General features: G+C 46.0%; 1 protein-coding gene and 1 pseudogene across 7 annotated transcripts in view; both read right to left on the reverse strand.

The window, feature by feature from the left end:
• The window catches only part of ACSBG2 (acyl-CoA synthetase bubblegum family member 2), a 52,132-nt gene that overhangs the window by 1,647 nt on the left and 28,876 nt on the right, over positions 1–21,609 (reverse strand). For 5 of the 7 annotated variants that reach the window (XR_011486725.1, XR_011486726.1, XR_011486727.1 and 2 more), the window contains 6 exons: positions 20,347–20,528; positions 19,977–20,210; positions 14,668–14,885; positions 12,267–12,406; positions 11,931–12,177; positions 11,087–11,195 (listed from right to left, as the gene is read on the reverse strand). Coding sequence is in view for 2 of the 7 variants with exons in the window: in XM_070464859.1 (XP_070320960.1) it covers positions 11,122–11,195; positions 11,931–12,177; positions 12,267–12,406; positions 14,668–14,885; positions 19,977–20,210; positions 20,347–20,528 (1,095 nt within the window). In the remaining 5 variants the exon portion in view is untranslated. Of the gene's footprint in view, positions 1–7,271; positions 7,530–11,086; positions 11,196–11,930; positions 12,195–12,266; positions 12,407–14,667; positions 14,886–19,976; positions 20,211–20,346; positions 20,529–21,609 lie in introns of those variants that run through there. The other 2 variants (XM_070464859.1, XM_020916792.2) reach the window with 2 other exon arrangements.
• LOC110152963 (actin-related protein 2/3 complex subunit 1A pseudogene) lies at positions 410–4,371 on the reverse strand (annotated as a pseudogene).

Consider the following 21,609-nt stretch of genomic DNA (forward strand, 5'->3'; position numbering starts at 1 on the left):
CTATTATTTTCTCACATTCTGAGGGTTGTCTTTTCACATTGCTTATAGTTTCCTTTGCTGTGCAAAAGCTTTTAAGTTTAATCAGGTCCCACTTGTTAGTTTTGTTTTTATTTCCATTACTCTAGGAGGTGGGTCATAGAGTATCTTGCTTTGATTTATGTCATTGAGTGTTCTGCCTTTGTTTTCCTCTAAGAGTTTATAGTTTCTGGTCTTAAATTTAGGCCTTTAATCACATTTTGAGTTTATCTTTGTGTATGGTGTTATAAAGTGTTCTAATTTCATTCTTTTACATGTAGCTGTCCAGTTTTCCCAGCACCATTTATTGAAGAGGCTGTCTTTGCCCCATTGTATATTCTTGCCTTCTTTGTCAAAAATAAGTTACCCATAGGGGCATGGGTTTATTTCTGGCTTTCTTTTTTTTTTTTTTTTTCATATTCAGTGTTTTTATTTAATTTTTTTCAGCAGACAATTTACATACCTCCCCACCCCTTCCTTTAAGTTAGTGTTGACAACGTTCCATAATAAACTACTTAAAGAGAAGCTTTGGTCAAGAATAGAATGAAATTGCAAAACAAAACGAAACAACCCCCCAAACAAAACCCAAATCACTGCTGCTTTAAAAAAAACCAACACTTTCACCAATTATGTTCAAATGAAACACACAAGGAGGTTTGCGCCATGTACGTCTTCAGTGTTTGCTGGGGGCGGGCTCCCCTCCCCGTGCGAATGGCGGAGCTGCCCCGGCGCAGCCGGTCCGTCCTCATGCTGGGTCTGGAGGCACGCTCAGCTTCACATTATCCGAAGACCCTGGATGGAAGACTCTAAGGTCTTGAAATCCCAAGTGGTCATGGCTCCGTCGATGCCGGTAGTGCAAAATTTGCGACAATCTTGCTTGTCCGCCTCATAAATAGACACTTGGGTGATGCTGTTGTGGTGCAGCGTCTCCAGCGCCGTGTTGCGGTCCTCGGTTGTGGCCCGCTTGTCCATGCTGCGGAAGCGCTCCATGGCTGACACGTTGCGCTGGATTCTCTGTTTAGGGATGTCCAGCTTGGAGACAAAGGTCAAGCAGCTGCGGTCCTCGTAGTTAAAGAGCATGGGGCAGCAATCGTAGCCAGCAGCCACGACGCTGTTCTCTGAGATGAACGACACACTCAGGAGGGGCAGGAACTCTGTCTTCAGAGTTGAGACCTGCACGCTTTTTGAGGCGTCAGCAACGGACACGGTGCTGTCGTGGCTGACCCAGGCCAGGCGGCTGCCACTGGCCGAGAATCTGACCCCGTGCACCCAGACGCCAGTGCCGCTGCCACCGAACTCGGACATCAGCTGACCAAAAGGCATCTTGCTGCCCCAGGGCGTGCTGGCTGGCTTCTCATCCACTTCTTTAATGTAGGCAGAAAACACTCTGCATTTGAAGTCGCAGGATCCCGCGGCCAGCAAGACGTTGTTGGGATGCCAATCCAAGCTGAGGACCGTGGAGCAGATGGGCTTTTTAATGTGCTTGCTCACCCACCAGTCATTTTCAGACTCAAAGTAACAGACGGAGATGAGTCGTGCTCTGCTACCCACAGCAAACTTGTTCTCTAGCGGGGACCACTTGACGAAAGTGGCCGCCCGGTTAATTCTCAGGATCACCAGGGTTGGCTTCCAGACACCATCCTTCTGACTCCAGACGTAGGCATTGCGGTCAGCCCCGCAAGTGACGATGTGATCACTCTTGGGAGCCCAGTCGATACCTGTCATGTGTCCATTGTGTTCCTTGAGTTCATGAGCTTTCACCCACTGGCCCCCGTTCTTCTTATAGATGTGGACTTCGTGATTACTGGGGCTAAGGGCGATCTGGGTACGATCCCTGTTCCAGGCATGACAGGTGATTGGCTCCAGTAAAAACTGATGCAGGGACATTATTCTTAGTGTTTTCAAAGGATAGAAAGCTGGGATCGGGGCCGTCCGGACGGGCTCGGAGCACTGAATTCGTGGACTCTGGTCAGTCGAGGCGAACAGGCTCCGGCGGGCGCGGGCGGAGGACTATTTCTGGCTTTCTATCTTGTTCTATTGGTCTGTATTTCTGTTTTTGTGCCAGTACCATACTGTGTTGATAACCGTAGCTTTGTAGTATAACCTGAACTCAGGAAGGCTGATTCCTCCAACTCCATTCTTCTTTCTCAAGACTGCTTTGGTTATTCAGGGTCTTTTGTGTTTCCATACGAATTGTGAAATTTTTTGTTCTAGTTCTGTGGAAAATGCCATTGGTAGTTTGATAGGGATCACATTGAATTTGTAGATTGAGTTTGGTATAGTCATTTTCACAATATTGATTCTTCCTACCTAGAAACATGGAATATCTCTCCATCTTTTTATGTCATCTTTGATTTCTTTCATCAGTGTCTTATAATTTTCTGTGTACAGTTCTTTTGTCTCCTTAGGTAGAGTTTATTCCTAGATGTTTTATTCCTTTTGTTGCAATGGTAAATGGGATTGATTCCTTAATTTCTTTCTAATTTTTCACTGTTAGTATATAGAAATGCAAGTAATTTCTGTATATTGACTTTGTATCCTGCAACTTTGCTAAACTCACTGATTAGCTCTAGTAATTTTCTGATACTATCTTTAGGGTTTTCTATGTACAGTATCATCTCATCTGCAAGCAGTGAGACCTTTACTTCTTTTCTGATCTGGATTTTCTTTATTTCTTTTTCTTCTCTGATTGATGTAGCCAGAATTTCCAAAACTATATTGAATGATAGTGGTGACAGTGGACACCCTTGTCTTGTTCCTGATCTTAGGAGGAATACTTTCAGTTTTTCACCATTGAGAATAATTTTTGCTGTAGGCTTATCATATATGGCCTTTACTTTGTTGAGGTAGGTTCCTTCTATGCCCATTTTTTGAAGAATTTTAATCATAAATGGGTGCTGAATTTTGTCGAAGGCCTTTTCTGCATCTATTGAAATGATCATGTGGTTTTTATCATTCAGTTTGTTAATATGATATATCACATTGATTGATTTGCATTTATCGAAGAATCCTTGCATCCCTGGAATAAACCCAACTTGATCATGGTGTGTGAGCTTTTTGATGTGTTGCTGAATTGTTTGCTAAAATTTTGTTGAGCATTTCTGTATCTATGTTCATCAGTGATATTGGCCTGTAATTTTCTTTTTTGTGTGTGTTATCTTTGTCTGGTTTTGGTATCAGGGTGATGGTGGCCTCGTAGAATGAGTTTGGAAGTGTTCCTTCTTCTGCAATTATTTGAAAAAGTTTTATAAGAATAGACATTAGCCCTTCTCTAAATGTTTGATGCAGAGTTCCCATGAAGCCATCTGGTCATGGGCTTTTGTTTTTTGGGAGATTTTTGATCACAGCTTCAATTTCAGTGCTTGTAATTGGGTTGTTCATAATTTATGTTTCTTCCTCGCCAGTCTTGGAAGATTGAACTTTTCTAAGAATCTGTCCAATTCTTCCAGGTTATCCATTTTATTGCCATATAGTTGTTACCATAATAGTCTCTTTTAATCTTTTGTATTTCTGCATTGTCTGTTGTAACCTCTTCTTTTTCATTTCTAATTTTGTTGATTTGATTCTTCTCTTTTTCTTGAGGAGTCTGACTGAAGGTTTGTCAATTTTGTTTATCTTCTCAAAGAACCAGCTTTTAGTTTTATTAATCTTTACTATTGTTTCTTTCATTTCTTTTTCATTTGTTTATGCTCTGATCTTTATTATTTCTTTCCTTCTAATTTTGAGCTTTTTTTGTTCTTCTTTTTCCATTTGTTTTAGGTGTAAAGTTAGGTTGTCTATTCGATGTTTTTCTTGTTTCTTGAGGTAGGATTGTATTGCTATAAACTTCCCTCTTAGAACTGCTTTTGCTGCATCCCATAGGTTTTGAGTTGTCGTGTTTTCATTGTCATTTGTTTCTAGAAATTTTTTGATTTCTTCAGTAACCTGTTGGTTATTTAGAAACATGTTGTTTAATCTCCATGTGTTTGTGTTTTTTAGTTTTTTTTTCTTGTAATTGATATCTAGTCTCATAGTGTTGTGGTCAGAGAAGATGCCTGATGCAATTTCAATTTTCTTAAATTTACTGAGATTTGATTGGTGACCCAAGATGTGGTCTATCCTGGAGAATGTTCCATGTGCACTTGAAAAGAAGGTGTATTCTTCTGCATTTGAATGGAATGTCCTGAAGATATCAATAAGATCCATCTCATCTAATGTATCACTTAATATTTATGTTTCCTTATTAACTTTCTGTTTTGATGATCTGTCCATTGGTGTGAGTGGGGTGTTAAAGTCTCCTACTATTATTGTGTAACTGTCAATTTCTCCTTTTATGTCTTATATATTGAGGTGCTCCTACATTGGGTGCATAGATGTTTACAATTGTTATGTCTTCCTCTTGGATTGATCCCTTGATCATTATGTAGTGTCCTTACTTATCTCTTGTATCTTCTTTATTTTAAGGTCTATTTTGTCTGATATGAGGATTGCTACTCATGCTTTATTTTGCTTCCTATTTGCATGGAATGTATTTTTCCATCCTCTCATTTTCAGTCTACATGTGTCTTTAGGTCGGAAGTGGGTTTCTTGTAGATAGCATATATATGGGTCTTGTTTTTGTATCCATTCAGCCAGTCTGTACCTTTTGGTTGGAGCATTTAATCCATTTACATTTAAAGTAATTATTGATATATATGTTCCTATTGCCATTTTCTTAATTGTTTGGGGTTGATTTTGTAGATCTTTTTTCTTCTCTTGTATTTCTTGACTATATAAGTCCCTTTAACATTTGTTGTAAAACTGGTTTGGTGATACTGAATTCTCTTGACTTTTGCTTGTCTGAAAAGCTTTTGATTTCTCCATCGATTTGAATGAGATCCTTGCCGAGTACAATAATCTTGGTTGTAGATTTTTCCCTTTCAGTACTTTAAATATATCCTGCCATTCCCTTCAGGCCTGAAGAGTTTCTGCTGAAAGATCAGCTGTTAAGTGTATGGGGTTTCTCTTGTATGTTACTTGTTGCTTTTCCCTTGTGGCTTTTAATATTCTTTCTTTTAGTCTTTGTTAGTTTGATTATTATGTGTCTTGGCATGTTTCTCCTTGGGTTTATCCTGTATGGAACTCTTTATGCCTCTTGGACTTGATTGACTATTTCCTTTTCCATGTTGGGGAAATTTTCAACTATAATCTCTTCAAAAATTTTCTCACATCCTTTCTTTTTCTCTTCTTCTTCTTGGACCCCTATAATTGGAACATTGCTGTGTTTGATACTGTCCCAGAGGTCTCTGAGACTATCCTCAGTTCTTTTCATTTTACTTTAATCTGCTCTTCAGAAGCTATTTCCACCATTTTATCTTCCACCTCACTGATTTGTTCTTTTGCCTCAGATATTCTGCTATTCCTTCTAGAGTAATTTCATTTCAGTAATTGTGTTATTTGTCTCTATATGTTTATTCTTTAATTCTTCTAGGTCTTTGTTAATTGATTCTTGCATTTTCTCCATTCTGTTTTCAAGGTTTTTGATCATCTTTATTATCATTATTCTGAATTCTTTTTCAGGTAGTTTGCCTATTTCCTCTTCATTTATTTGGACTTCTGTGTTTCTAGTTTGTTCCTTCATTTATGTAGTATTTCTCTGCATTTTCTTTTTTTAACTTAGTGTGTTTGAGGTCTCCTTTTCCCAGGCTTCAAAGTTAAATTCTCTCCTCCTTTTGGTTTCTGCCCTCCTAAGGTGGTCCAGTGGTTTGTGTAAGCTTAGTATAGGGTGAGGTTTGTGCTGAGTTTTGTTTGTTTGTTTGTTCATTTTTCCTCTGATGGGCAAGGCTGAGTAAGGTGGTAATCCTGTCTACTGATGATTGGGTTTGTATTTTTGTTTTGTTTGTTGTTTAGATGAGGCGTCTTGCACAGGTGCTACTGGTGGTTGGATGATGCCAGGTCTTGTATTCAAGTGGTTTCCTTTGTGTGAGTTCTCGCTATTTGATACTCTCTAGGGTTAGACCCTGATGCTGGGAGGGATTGGGGGCAGGAGGAGAAGGGGACGACAGAGGATGAGATGGCTGGATGGCATCACCGACTCGATGGGCATGAGTTTGAGTAAACTCCGGGAGTTTGTGTTGGACAGGGAGGCCTGGCGTGCTACAATTCATGGGGTCGCAAAGAGTCGGACACGACTGAGTGACTGAACTGAACTGAACTGAACTGAGGGTTAGTTCTCTGGTAGTCTAGGGTCTTGGAGTCACTGCTCCCACCCCAAAGGCTCAGAGCTTGATCTCTGGTCAGGAATGACAATTCCACAAGTGGTTTGTTATGGCACTAAGTGAGGTGAAAACAAATACCCAAAAACGAGAAACCGAAGGTGAGCCCCGGACAAATGGCGGTTACAGAATCAGGCAGATAATAATTCAAATAGTGGGATATACGCATATACGTATATACCCATTAGCAAAGTCAAAACAGCCCAACAAAAATAAAGTACAATAGATTGATCCAGCAAACAAAGAAACCAAAAATTGTATCTACCAGTTAAGAACAAAACTAAAGCACAAACCGGAAAACAAAACTAAAGCAAGGTGCCAAGTGGGGAATAAAGCAATGAAAACAAAACTAACCAATATGTTGAGAGGAAAGGAAAGAAAGAAAAAAGAAGATATATGCAAAGTTAAATAGAGGTGGATAAAGAAGATTTGTATATATTAAAGATTAACTGCAAGGGGAAAAGAACAGTAGGAAAAGCAAACAAAGGAATAAATGTAGAAAAAATAATAATAGATTTTAAAAAATAAAAAAATTAAAGAGAAAAGAAAAAGGAAAAAAAAGAAAACTCCACAGAACTGCAAAAGCCCAACATGGAGGCAGAGGTTTATAACAACAATGAAAAGTGTGACTGAAAAAAAAAACTCAAAAGCTTAATTAGATTTCATAGTGCCAATAAAATCAACATCTGCAACGGGTTGGGGGGTAGGAAAAAAACAAACAAAAGAAAAAAAATTCCAAAAGACTCTATAGAACAAGTCAAAACATAAGAATAATAAATGTTTTTCTTGAGTCACTGCTGTCAGAGTCCTTTCCCTCGCTGGGAGTCACAGTCACCTCACCTCCCTAGGATGCCCTCCAAGACTGTGCTGATTTCTAGACCTGCTGTGGGGGCAGCTCAGATTCTAATCTGGTCCTACTCCTTTGTGTTCTTGCCTTCAATATCCATGGCTATCAGAACTAGTGTGTTTTCTTTTGTGGGCGCTCTCAATGTCCTTTTACATATTCCACAGACACAGAGCTGCCTAGTTGATCGTGTGGATTTAATCTGCAGCTTGTACAGCTGGTGGGAAGGTTTGGGGTCTTCTTCCTTAGCCACACTGCCCCTGGGTTTCAACTGTGGTTTTATTTCCACCTCTGCATGTGGGTCATCCACTGGGGTTTGCTCCTGAGGCTGCCCTGGAGGACTTGGGTCTGCTCCAGTGAGGGCCAGATGTGGAGGTGGTGCAGCTGCTTGGGTCGCAGGGGTTCTGGCAGCACCAGGTCCTCAGGGGAGTTGGCAGCTAGGGCAGCAGGAAATATAGTGCTCTAGAAGGGTATGACAATCAGTATTGGCCAATATACTCCAGTATTCTTGCCTGGAGAACCCCCTGACAGAGAAGCCTGGCAGGCTACAGTCTACAGGATCGCAAAGTTGGACATGACTGAAGTGACCCTGTGTGCGTAGATGCAAGAAACTTTTTTGCCTGCAGCAGCTCTGCCCCAATGGGGGTTGAACATGAAGATGGCGCAGCTGCTTGGACTGTGAGGACCCTGGCAGTGCCAGGTGTGCAGGGACGCGGACTGCCTCTGCTGCAGGAGCTATGGTCCTATCAGAGTCTCTTTTCAAGCCTCTTGTAGCTGGCAATCAGAAGGCCTCTTTGGCCAGTCTTTCTCTGTAGCTGCGCCCGTTCAGGCGCTTAGAGGGCGCCCCTGCTTGGGGTCCTCTGTTGTTCCATGCATCAGGCACATAGAGAGGCCCCCATGGCTGGGGTCCTACTTTGTAGATTGGCATGTCTGGCACTTAAAGGGGCACCCTAGGTGGGGTCCTACTCTATAGTTCAGTGCGTCTGTCTATTCAGCTGCAAATGCTGGGGTGTGGGGAGAGAGAGGTCATGGTGATGGCTCCACCCCCTACGCATGACTCAGCAGTATCACCTTGCTTCCATGGCTGCCTGGCTTTCCTCCACAGGCATCTCCCACCACAATCTCTTCCCTCACGTCCCCTCGATCCGTCTCTCCACCATCAACAGCAGCCCTCACCCTGGGATTGCTCCACGGTCCCTAAGCTCCAGCTCCCAGCTGCTGTGCCTTCTAGGGGACCTGCATCCCTGCCTGGGGGTATGTATGCTTGCAGCAAGGACTGTCTGATTCTCATTCCATTTAGGTTGCCATGGATTAGCTGATTCACTCTCAGCCGTAAATGTTTCTCCTCTGACTCAGACAATTGCCCTGATGTGGGGATCAGACCCCTGCTTTGGTTTCCCCACCCACTGAGGGCACGTCCAGTCCTGCTAACACACCTGCTTTCCCCCCTAGTTCCTTCATCCTACCGAGTTTTGCATGGTTCTATATATTCTTTTCTACTAGTTAGGTACTCCTATCTGCTGTCCGCTGGTCTGTATGCGCTTTTGTGTATGAAGGTATATTCCTGATGTATCCGTGGAGAGAGATGTACTCCACGTCCACCTACTGCTCTGCCATCTTGTTCCTCTTCTGATACTTACTTTTTATTTGCCACACTAGATAGCTTGCGGGATCTTGGAACCCGCAAGATCCCTGACCAGGGACTGAACCCAGGCCCTCGGCAGTGAAAGCCCTGAGTCCTAACCACTGAGCCTGCCAGGGAATTCCCCTCCAATGAACTTTAGAGTGGCACTCTCCAAGAGAAATGTCACGTGAGCCACCAATGTAATGTTAAAATTTCTAGTAGCCACACAGAAAAGGAATTGATGAAATTGATTTAGGTGCTGTAAGATCCCCTGGAGGAGGAAATGGCAACCCACTCCAGTATTCTTGTCTGGATAATCCCATGGACAGAGGAACCTGGCAGGCTACAGTTCATGGGGATCACAAAGAGTTGGATACAACTGAGCGACTGAGCACACACACATATATACACACACATTTTTTGGCCACACCACACATGTGTGGGTTCCTAATTCCCCCACCAAAGATTGAGCCCACAACCCCCACCCCCCAGCATGGAAAGGCAGTCTTCACCACTGGTCCACCAGGGAAGTCTCTATGTGCTATATTTAATATTATCAGGTATGTCCTAAAGAGTATCATTCCAACATTCAGTGTTTTAAAATATGAACATGGTATTGTATGTTCTGTTATTTCATATCAGACTCCCATGCCCAGTGTGGGTTTTATACCCACACCATGTCTCAGTTTCAGATGGACCACCCTGTGGCCAGTGATTTCCATACTGGACAGCACGGGTTCAGAGAGGGTCCACCTCCTACCCCCACACCAATGTTGGATGGCCTCTCATCCAACTGCAGAGTGAACTCAGAAATCTTGCAAAAGATACTGAATGGCAAATGGGATGTGTTTAACTGCTGGGCTCACTTGCAAGACTCTGACACATGAAGGTGTGGAGGGGTTAAATCAGTTAATGGTGAAGGAAAGAAAAAAAAAAAAAAAGATACAGCAGTATTACAGGCTGGATTGCATTCACCTCCATCCTGACACCCAAGCCCTTAGGATGGGAGTATATTCGGGGATGGGAGTCTTTATGGACAGAGGTCTGCAAGTTAAGATGTGATCACTGAGTGGACAGTGATCCAGTATGACAAGTATTTTTCTAAGGGAAAATCTGGATACAGATGCAGGGAGAAAACGGCCGTCTACAACCAAAGGGACTTGCCAGGTGGTGTTAGTGGTAAAGAACCTGCCTGCCAATGCAGGATACATAAGAGATGCGGGTTCGATCCCTGGGTCAGGAAGATCCCCTGGAGGAAGGCTTGGCAACCCACTCCAGTATTCTTCCCTGGAGAATCCCATGGACAGAGGAGCCTGGCGGGCTACAGTCCTTAGGGTCGCAAAGAGTCGGACACGACTGAAGCGACATAGCACGCACACAACAAACCAAGGAGAGGGGCTTCGGAAGGAACCAACGGAGCCAACCAGCCTTGACTCTGGGGAGACTTCCAGCATCCGGGACCCTGAGGAAAGAGATTCTAGATGTTTAAGCCCTGGGCCTGTGGAGCTGTCTTCTGTGGCAGTCCCAGGAAACCAACGCAGGGCGTCAGAGCAGGAGGATTTGACCCCGAGAGAATTATCCGTAGGCCCCGAGACAACGGACGATGTGTCCCCTCTGCCCACACCGTGCGTCGTGCTGGGTTTCTGAAGCTACCTGTGACTCCTGGCATCGCGGAGGCTCCTTGTGAGAAAGACTTGGGGGAAAGGGAGGGTGCAGAGGGGTAGTGGGAGGAGCTCAAGTCTCTGTCACTCACCTCCCTGGTGGTCCACTGGTTTCGAATCCACCTTGCAATGCCAAGGACACAGGTTCAACCCCTTGTCCCCGAAGATCCCACTTGCTGCCAAGCAACGAAGCCCGTCCCCCGCCCCCGCCCCGCGACTGCTGAGCCCACACTCTAGAGCCCATGCTCTGCAGCAAGAGAAGCCCGAGCATGGCGACTAGGAAAACCCTCGGCACCAGCAAGGATCCAGTGCGGCCCAAAAAATGAGGTCTCCATGCCACTGCTGGGATGGGCCGTCACACCTCATTCCTTGGGTTTCCGGCCAGTAGAACCCCCCCGCAATAGTTTCTGACAAAAGGCCTTCTCCAGAGAGGCCACCAGGAAACATTTGGGCATTTCACATTTGGGCTCTGGTTTCGGATGCGAAGTCTGCCTGGCTCCCTCTGCCAGGCAAGTGGAAAAGGCAGGAAGAACAGCTAACAGAAGTGACAGCCAGGCAGGAAGGAGTTGGCGTGCCCCACTGGGACCCGGGTGGAGGGTGAGTGGAGGGCAAACACCGTCCAGAGCCCACGGCAGCCAAGCGTGTGTGCACATGTGGAGACCACCTGTGTTGGACTCATCTGAGGCCCAGCCAGCCAAGCCAGTCTCACCATCAGGGCAGCCAGGACCCGCTCCGCCAAAGAAGTCACTGGTAGAAGCTGTTGATCTGCCTTTTGTATTTCTGGTGGACGAAGTGTCGTTTAATCTTTGTCGTTGGGCCTGCCCAGAAAGGAGAAACCGGTTCAGATGTGGGGGTGAAATAAGAGTCCGTGTACCCTGGGCGTGACCAGGCAGCAGGATCTCGTGGCTGGGGCTGGGCTGGTGGCTGGCCATGCCCTCATCTTCCTGGGGCACCGCCATTGCCATTTTCGGGGATGGCAAAGGAGACTGCCTGCTTCACACACACAGCTCCCTTTCTGGGAATAAAATCTCAACTCCTTAGCACAGCTGAACATGACCTCTCTCCACCCTGACTTCACAGGCCTCCCAGTTGTTCCCACGACTCTCCGGACACCGTCCTGCCTGAGGGCCTCTGTACCTGCTGCCCCCTCAGCCAGGAATATTATTGCCCTTCGATTGTTTGCCCAAAAGGCTCCTTCTCATCCTCTGAGTGTTACCCTAAGGACCACTTCCTGAGAGCAGCCTTCCCAGATCCTCCTGGCCAAAGCAGCTTGCTGTCCAACCCCTGATCCGTCATCCCTCTAGTCCACTGTCACACCTGCTACACTGCCCAGTCTTCTCGCCTCCCTGACACATCAGAGTCTGAAACTACTGGGGGTGGGGTCAGGGGGAGGTGGACACCGTCCCCCTCTGTGTGGCCCCCCTTGGTCGGCAGCTGGTCCCACAGACCCTCTGATTCCCAGAATAAGACATGTCTCCTCAGCGCCCACAGGGCCCTGGACTGTACCACCAGGGGACCAGCCTCCAGGTGTCAAAGCTCTCCAGGCCACTCACCTAGCTCTCCGCCACTGATGGAAAAGTCTTTCTCCAAGATGACCCACTTCTGAATCTTCTGTGCGTTGGAGATAGCTTTTTGGTTGACAGCATTGATGCCTTTCTGGATGGCCGTGTGGACCATGGGGTCTTGCAGGTTCAGGATCTCAGACACCGTGGTCGCCTGGCTGCCCACCTCCCGGCAGAACTTGATCGCCTCCCAGTTCAGCGTGTCCAGTGGCTCTCCAGTCATTCTGTCAACCTCGCACTGCCCCCGCGACACCCCTGTCACAACCCCTAGTATCCAGCCCCAAGGACCAAGATGCGGCTTCCCACCTGCTGGAAAACCCACATTACCTTCAGCGTCAGGAGGATGCTCAGGAACTTGGCCTTGTCGCCCACCAACATGGCGTTACTAATGATGGGGATCGTCTCCTTAACCAGGTTCTCGATGGGAATGGGGGCCACGTTCTCGCCACCGGCTGTGATGATGATTTCTGAAACGAGGCATGACTGGGGGTGCGTTCAACCAGGACAGCCCAGGAGCCCTGTGCCTTTGCAGATCAGAGGGGCCCAGGTGTCCGCAGCAACAACCACTCCCCTGAAAAACCCCGGAAGCAGAGGGGCACCCCTGCCCTTGGCCAGGACACTCTCCATGTCCTTCTCCAAGCCCCAATCACTCTGACCCTCCTCCCCCATCTTCTTCAGATTCCCATCAAGCATCCACATCCTGAATATTCCACTTGGACAGCGTCTTATCAACTCCTGGCCTGTTCCTTGGTCCCCCGTACCCTGAACCAGGCCCTCTGGTATGCCCTTGCCTGGAAAATAGTCAAGCACTTCTGACCATGCCCTGTCTCTCTGTCTCCTGCTGTTCCCATCGTCTGGCAACTCTCAAAGACCCCAAGTCCAGGCCCCTCACGGGGGTGTGTGGTGCCTTCCTAGTTTTGGCAGGCTCTTAAAGGGTCGTGTCACTGTCTCCCCCTGCCTGACACCCTTCAGGAGCTCCTCCTCCCGCCCCAGACACAGTCTTCACTTGTTCCTCCATCCTGGGACACCTGCTGCTTCCTGTCCCACCCCCCCCCCCCAGACACTCTCCATTCCATCCTGTGATCTTGCAGTCACCTCCGCTGAGGTCCTTATAGCACTAGGAATGATCTGTTTGAGCCCATGATGGACATCTGTGATATCATCTGCCCAGTGACTCCTCCATCCTTCGAGTTTCTTTAGAGAACTACCCTCCATCTCTGTGTGATCTGGGGAGGGGGTGGGCTGCTGGGGTAAGCCTGTGACCACATCAGACCAGTCAGTGTATTTCATCCTCTACAGTGATTCATTCTGAGATGGGATACTGACCCAAGAAGATCCAGTGGGAATCAGGCATAAAACTTGCTGACGCTGTTGGGAATAGTACACTCTTTGCTCAACTTTTGGGTGTTACAATGAGCCTAGACTGTTGGCAGCCATCTTGTCATCAAGTTGGAAAAGCCTCCTCAAGAATGGCATCAGGGAGCTCCCTAGTGGTCCAGACGTTAAGAATCTAGCTTCCAATGCAGGGGATGTGGGTTCAATCCCTGGTCAGGGAACTAAGATCCCACATGCCGTGCGGCAACTAAGCCCTTGAGCCACAACTACTGAGGCCACATGACAAAGAGCCTGCATGCTGCAACTGAGACCAGACGCAGACACATAAATAAATGAATAAACAGACAAGGATGGCATAAATACAGAGGGGGACTTGGTCACAGAAGGATAAAGAGATTCTTGTGATGTCATTTTGGCACCTGGATCCAGCCATGCCTGAGGCATGCACTTTTGGACTTTCCAGTTTTGAGCCAGCAGCTTTACTTTTCCACACAAACCTGCTTAAGAAGGGTTTTCTGTTGCTTATCACAGAAATAATGGTAACATAGCCCTCTTACTGAACAGTTACAGCCTATGTCAGGCTCCATGCCAAATGCTCTACATCAGAGGTTGTGGGCTAAATTCCACAAGGCTCCTTCTGCCCGTTTTTGTAAAGCCACAAGCTAAAAAGTTTTTACATTTCTAAATGGTTGGAAGGAAATCTAAAGAAGAATATTTGTGATACATGAAAATCCTATGACATTTGTATTAGTGCATGGCCACGACCATAGGTCTGGACATCAACTGCGGCTGCTTTTGTCCCACCGCTGTCAGACACCCTGTGTCCTGCAAATCCCAAACATTTATCCATGGGCCCTTTAGGGCTTCCCTGGTGGCTCAGTGGTATAGAATCTGCCTGCCGATGCAGGAGATACAGGAGACATAGGTTCTGTCCCTGGCTCGGGAAGATCCCCTGGAGAAGGAAATGGCAACCCACTCCAGTATTCTTGCCTAAAGAACCCCATGGACAGAGGAGCTTGTCGGGCTACTGTCCACGGGGTCACAAAAGAGACACAAGTTAGTGACTAAAACAGCGACCAACTTTATGGGAAAAGTTGACTGATCCCTGTTCTGTATCATTTCATTTAATCATGATGACTCTGTAGTTACTGTTATCCATAAATGACGGGAGGGAACAGAGGTTTGAGGCCCAGTGTAGGCTTCTTTTCTGGCTCCATCCTGCTGAGGGCCAGATGCTGGGCACAAGGACAGCACTGGGCTGGACAGCACACGGGCTGGGGTGTCCCTGTACATCCGTGTGAGCACCCATCCCCATGAAAGGTGGCAAGGCAGAGCCTTCAGTGTTCAAGGCCGGCCTGCTCGCTGGAGGCCCCTGGGAACCCAGCCCCAGTACCTTTGATGCGGCCGGTGATAAAGAGGAAGCCCTGATGGTCCAGGCGGCCCAGGTCCCCAGAGTGGAGCCAGCCCTCCTTGTCAATGGCCTCCATGGTCGCGTCTTCCTGCTCCAGGTAGCCCATGAAGACATGCCGGCCCCAGAGGCAGATTTCCCCCACGCCATCCTTGCTCGGCTGGTACAGCATGTTCTTGCACCCTGCCACAATTTTGCCAGAACTGCGGGGGGACAGGAGGGAGGAAGACTGAGACTCAGGGGCAGGGGCCGAGGTCACCTGGTTCCTGACCCCTGGCTCAGCTGGCCTGGACTGGAGCTGCCGCTGCATCCTCCCCAGGACCCAGTGGGTGCTTGTGACTGTTGGCTGAGTGGAGAGAGGGCTGGTCCCACCAAGGGAGTCAAATTCCCAAAAACCTGGTGAACTGGGCTTCCCTGGTGGCTCAGTGGTAAAGAATCTGCCTGTGATGCAGGAGACAGCGAGTTTGATCCCTGGGTCAGGAAGATCCCCTGGAGAAGGAAATGGCTACCCACTCCAGTATTTTTGCCTGGGAAATCCCATGGACAGAGGAGCCTGTTGGGCTACAGTCCACAGGGTCGCAAAGAGTCAGACATAACTGAGTGACACTTTCACTGGTGAACTGGGAAGCCCAGTGGAGTTGTAAGTTGGTTTTATCTTCACATACGTGGCAGAAAGACTTCCCAGCAACGGGATTCCCCAGTGTCTGAGTGGTTGGTACTCCATGTTTTCCCTGCTAAGGGTCTGGGTTCCATCCCTGATTGGGGAACTAAGATCCCGCAAGCCACAAAGAGTGGCAAAAAAAAAAAAAGAAAGAAAACCAACCAACCTGAGCAACAAAACCCTTTCTATAAAACAGGAATGTTGCCCTGAATGCAGTGACCAGGACAGCTGATTTTAGGTAAAATGACCAGCCAAAGTCTCTTTAAAGTTACTTCCACAGGACAGAGAACACTAGTGAAATCTGGATTTTCATTAATGATAACCACTTGGGAGGGTGGTCTTAGGATGGAGAGAAGGAAGTATTTTCTTTCTGCCTGGCTGAGATCTCTTCTATTGGCAGTTAGAAGGGTCAGTGGTTTTAGGGTGAAGTGTAGAAACTCCCATAGTCAGCAAGTGGAAAAAGAAGGCAGGCCTGAGATGCTTAAAATGTATATGAATGCATAAACGTGGACTCTGGAAAAAGGGTACAGGTGAACAGACATAGAGAACAAGTGTATTGACCCCACTGGGGGAAAGGCAGGGTGGGATAAATTGGGAGATTGGGATTGACATGTATACATTACAATGTATAAGATAGATAACTAATGAGAATCTATACAGGGAACTCTACTCAATGTTCTGTGGTGACCTAAATGGGAAGGAAATCCAAAAAAGAGCAGACACACACACACACACACACACACACGTGACCAAGAACTTCCAGATGTACAAGCTGGGTTTAGAAAAGGCAGAGGAACCAGAGATCAAATTGCCACCATCTGTTGGATCATAGAAAAAGCAACAGCATGCCAGAAAAATATCTACTTCTGCTTCATTGACTACGCAAAAGCCTCTGACTGTGTGGATCACAACAAACTGGAACATAGTTAAAGAGATGGAAATAACAGACCACTTTACCTGTCTCCTGAGAAAACTGTATGTGGGTCAAGAAGCAACTTGACTGGTTAAGAATTGGGAAAGGAGTATGACAAGGCTGTATATTGTTACTCTGCTTATTTAACATATATGCAGAGTACATCATGCAAAATGCCAGGCTGGAGGAATCACAAGCTGGAATCAAGACTGCCAGAAGAAATGTCAACAACCTCCCATATGTAGATGATACCACTCTCATGGCAGAAAGTAAAGAGGAACTAAGGAGCCTCTTGATGAGGGTGAATATTGGCCTAAAACTCAACATTCAAAAAACTAAGATCGTGACATCTGATCCCATCACTTCATGGCAAATAGAAGGGGAAAAAGTGTAAGTGCAAATAGTGACAGATTTTATGTTCTTGGGCTCCAAAATCACTGCAGCCATGAAATTAAAAGATGCTTGCTCCTTGGGAGGAAAGCTATGACAAACCTAGACATCACATTAAAGAGCAGAGACATCGCATTAAAGAGCAGAGACATCACTCTGCCAACAAAAGTTCATATAGTCAAAGCTATGGTTTTCCTAAAGAACGTCGACATTCTAGGAATCAGTGAACTAAGATGGACTGGAATGGGTGAATTTAACTCAAGTGACCATTATATCAACTACTGTGGGCAGGAATCCCTTAGAAGAAATGGAGTAGCCATCATAGTCTACAGAAGAGTCTGAAATGCAGTACTTGGATGCAATCTCAAAAATGACAAAATGATATTTGTCCATTTCCAAGACAAACCCTTCAATATCATGGTAATCCAAGGCTATGCCGCAACCAGTAATGCTGAAGAAGCTGAAGTTGAATGGTTCTATGAAGACCTACAAGACCTTTTAGGACTAACACCCAAAAAAGATGTCCTTTTCATTTTAGGGGACTGGAATGCAAAAGTAGGAAGTCAAGAAATACCTGGAGTAACAGGCAAACTTGGCTTTGGAGTACAGAATGACGCAGGGCAATAGCTAATAGAGTTTTGCCAAGAGAACACATTGGTCATAGCAAACACCCTCTTCCAACAACACAAGAGAAGACTCTACACATGGACATCTCCAGACGGTAAACACTGAAATCAGACTGATTATATTCTTTGCAGCCAAAAATGGAGAAGCTCTATACAGTCAGCAAAAACAAGACCGGGAGCTGACTGTGGCTCAGATCATGAACTCCTTATTGCCAAATTCAGACTTAAATTGAAGAAAGTGGGGAAAACCACTAGACCATTCAGGTATGACCTAAATCAAATCCCTTATGATTATACAGTGGAGGTTATGGAATTCCAGTTGAGCTATTTCAAATTCTAAAAGATGATACTGTGAAATTGCTGCACTCAATATGTCAGCAAATTTGTAAAACTCAGCAGTGGCCACAGGACTGGAAAAGGTCAGTTTTCATTCCAATCCAAAGAAAGGCAATGCCAAAGAATGCTCAAAGTACCACACAATTGCACTCATCTCGCACACTAGTAAAGTAATGCTTAAAATTCTCCAAGCCAGGCTTTAGCAATACATGAACCATGAACTTCCAGATGTTCCAGCTGGTTTTAGAAAAGGCAGAGGAACCAGAGATCAAATTGCCAACATCTGCTGGATCACCGAAAAAGCAAGAGAGTTCCAGAAAAACTTCTATTTCTGCTTTATTGACTATGCCAAAGCCTTTGTCTGTGTGGATCACAATAAACTGTGGAAAATTGTGAAAGAGATGGGAATACCAGACCACCTGACCTGCCTCTTGAGAAACCTGTATGCAGATCAGGAAGCAACAGTTAGAACTGGACATGGAACAACAGACTGGTTCCAAATAGGAAAAGGAGTATGTCAAGGCTGTATATTGTCACCCTGCTTATTTAACTTATATGCAGAGTACATCATGAGAAACACTGGGCTGGAGGAAGCCCAAGCTGGAATCAAGATTGCTGGGAGAAATATCAGTAACCTCAGATATGCAGATGATACCACACCTATGGCAGAACGTGAAGAAGAACTAAAGAGCCTCTTGATGAAATTGAAAGAGGAGAGTGAAAAAGTTGGCTTAAAGCTCAACATTCAGAAAACTAAGATCATGGCATCCGGTCCCATCATTTCATGGCAAATAGATGGGGAAACAGTAGAAACAGTGTCAGACTTTATTTTGGGGGGCTCCAAAATCACTGCAGATGGTGATTGCAGCCATGAAATTAAAAGACGCTTACTCCTTGGAAGGAAAGTTATGACCAACCTAGATAACATATTAAAAATCAGAGACATTACTTTGTCAACAAAGGTCCATCTAGTCAAGGCTATGGTTTTTCCAGTGGTCATGTATGGATGTGAGAGTTGGACTATAAAGAAAGATGAGTGCTGAAGAATTGATGCTTTTGAACTGTGGTGTTGGAGAAGACTCTTGAGAGTCCCTTGGACTGCAAGGAGATCCAACCAGTCCATCCTAAAGGAGATCAGTCCTGGGTGTTCATTGGAAGGACTGATGTTGAAGGTGAAACTCCAATATTTTGGCCACCTGATGCAAAGAGCCAACTCATTGGAAAAGACTCTGATGCTGGGAAAGATTGAGGGCAGGAGGAGAAGGGGACAACAGAGGATGAGATGGTTGGATGGTATCACTGACTCAATGGACGTGAGTTCGAGCAAACTCTGGGAGATGGTAAAGGACAGGGAAGCCTGGTGTGCTGCAGTCCATGGAGTCACAAAGACTTGGACACGATATAGTGACTGAACAACAGATAACTGATTCACTTTGCTATACAGCAGAAAATAACTTTGTAAAACAACTATACTCCAATAAAAGTTTTTTTTTTTAATGTACAAAGAAGCTTTTTATGACTTACTGATTAAAAACTTTCCTAGGTGTGTAGGAAAACTCAGAAGCTATACAAATTTGATGGGTTCATCCAAGGAAAACTAAAAATATTCTACACAGGATAAAAATAAGAAAAAACCACCTGTTTAACAAAGGACTACCCTTTGGTTTGGGGGAAAAAAAACAAAGCTCAAGTGGACATTTGGGTTTTACACAAAACAGACCCAGGTACAGTTATGGGCTGGAAGGGGTGGATACTGATGTACAGAGTAAAGAAAGAAGCAAGAGATGGTTTTGCCAGATTGGGAAGATCAGACTTCGGTTTCACTAAGTTCAAAGGAGAGTGGAACCTGGCCAAACACGAGAGGAGACTCGACCTTGCGGTATGGTGCTGTTAGTAGGGGACATGGGGGCAGGGAAGGATGACCAGGAGGTCCTGTGAAGGAACATGGCTCCCAGACTCCAAGTGGAACTCGCCTTTGGTGTTTTACTGTGTCAGTGTAACTGGGCTCCATCCTGTAGTCCAAGCTGAGCTAAACTTGGGAGAAAGCCAGAGGGGCTCGGGGACATGGACAAAGCACCTTGGAGAAGAAGAGTCCCTGGGTCTCAGGAGGTCAACCTGGGGTGGGACATCTGGAGGCAGAGCTCTGAAGTGACAGATAGGGAGGGTACATACATAGAATGTTTGGGAGACCTCCCTCTTTGTCCGCGGGCTCTCGGACAAACTGGGGCTTCCCACAGTCATGAAGATTTGGAGCCTGGAGGCTGGAGACACCAAGTCAGGATTCATCGTAGCCCAGAAACCCTCCCACCTGCATCCCCTTTGACCCAGCGTTGCCAGAGGGCCAGGTGTCTGCCCAGGAGACCAGTACCTTAGAACCTTGTAGTTTCCCAGGGTGGATATTGAGTGGGGTCCTGAGCTCTCACTCATACCATACACCTCGCCTATTGGTATGTCCAGGCTTAAAAAGAACTCAGAAGTCTCCTTGTTGAGGGGTGCGGCCCCGCTGATAAAAATGCGGCAGTGATCCAGGCCAAGGGAGTTCTTTACTTTGGTGAACACGAGTGCCTTTGCCATGCGGTAGCTCATGGGAGGGTCATGTTCCCTGTGAATATGGATGCCAAGGAAGGTTCTGTAGCCACAGTGCCACACGGGGGGTGGGGGATGGGACCCAGCTGGAGAAGGCTGAGCCCATTCACCCACCACCCTCCATGCCTGGCCCCAGCGGTCCCGCCACTTACCCTAGCATCCTTTTTGAGTTGACCTTGAAGCCAATATTCCTTGCCCACAGAAACACCTTTCTCCTCAAGCTTGAAGACTTGGCAGCAGTCTCCTTTATCTTCTCATGCATCTTTTCCCAAATTCGGGGTACCCCCAGGAAGGCAGTAGGCTTTACCTCTTGCAAGGTGTTGACCAAGGTGCCCTGCTGGGCACAGAGTTCGGTCAGCAACACCTGCACCCCAGGTGTCCATCTCTCCCCAGCCACTGAGGGCAGCCCAGGAGAACTTTCTCTTGGCTTTCTAGACCAAGGTGAGCTCCTGACCCACGGGAGCCAGCCCATTGACTAGCCAGTGGCCAATCAGTTTAACCCATTCTCCCTGGGGACATAGTGGAGCATACAGACTGGTAGAATATTTTTGGAAGGCAGTGTGACAGTGCTGTTAACATTTTAAATACAGCTAGGCTGTATTCTGTGGGTGATAGAACTCAGCTGGACGAAAGACTCCACAGAGAAACACGTGTGAGATGATCTTAGTGCATAATTTTGTAATAAAATGAAAACAGGCTATGTAGCCAGTGTGGGGGGGATCGGCTGAAGAAACTGTGGCCCAAGCATGAAGTGGAGTATCATGAAAGATTCTCCCTCAAATTGATCTACAGGTTCAATGTCATCACTATAAAAAATAGGCAAGCTATTTCATACCAACTGACAAGCTGCATGGAAATGCAGAGGACCTAGAATAACCAAAGCAATTCTGAAAAACAAAATCTGAGGACTTAGTATCACTTGATTTTGAAACTGACTATAATGTAGGGTGATCAACTGTCCCGATTTGTCCAGAACTGGACGTGTTCCTGGAGTGTGGGGTTTTTACTTATGAGCCTGGGAGAGTCCTGGTAAACAGGGACAAGGTGATCTCATCACCAAAAAGCTGGAAAAATAAAGTCAGTGAGGTTTTGGTGTAAGGATAGACATAAAGATCAACAAAACAGAACTGAAAATCTAAAGATGAATCTTTACATTTATGATCAATTGATGCTCAATAAAAGTGCCAAAGACAAACAAACAAGTAGAGAGTTAGCTAACTTAGAGCATTCTTGCCAGACACAAAAATTACCTCAAAATGGACCACAGACATAAAAGTAAGAGCTATTAACAGATCTAAAAGCCCTCCAGAAGAATACATAGAAGAAAATCTCGGTGCCTTTAGATACAGTATGTGTAGGTCACTCAGTCGTATCCGACTCTTTGTGACCCCATGGGCTGTAGCCCACCAGGCTCC

This window comes from Odocoileus virginianus, chromosome 3, assembly GCF_023699985.2.
Source record: "Odocoileus virginianus isolate 20LAN1187 ecotype Illinois chromosome 3, Ovbor_1.2, whole genome shotgun sequence".
In the NCBI taxonomy this organism is placed as follows: Eukaryota; Metazoa; Chordata; class Mammalia; order Artiodactyla; family Cervidae; genus Odocoileus; species Odocoileus virginianus.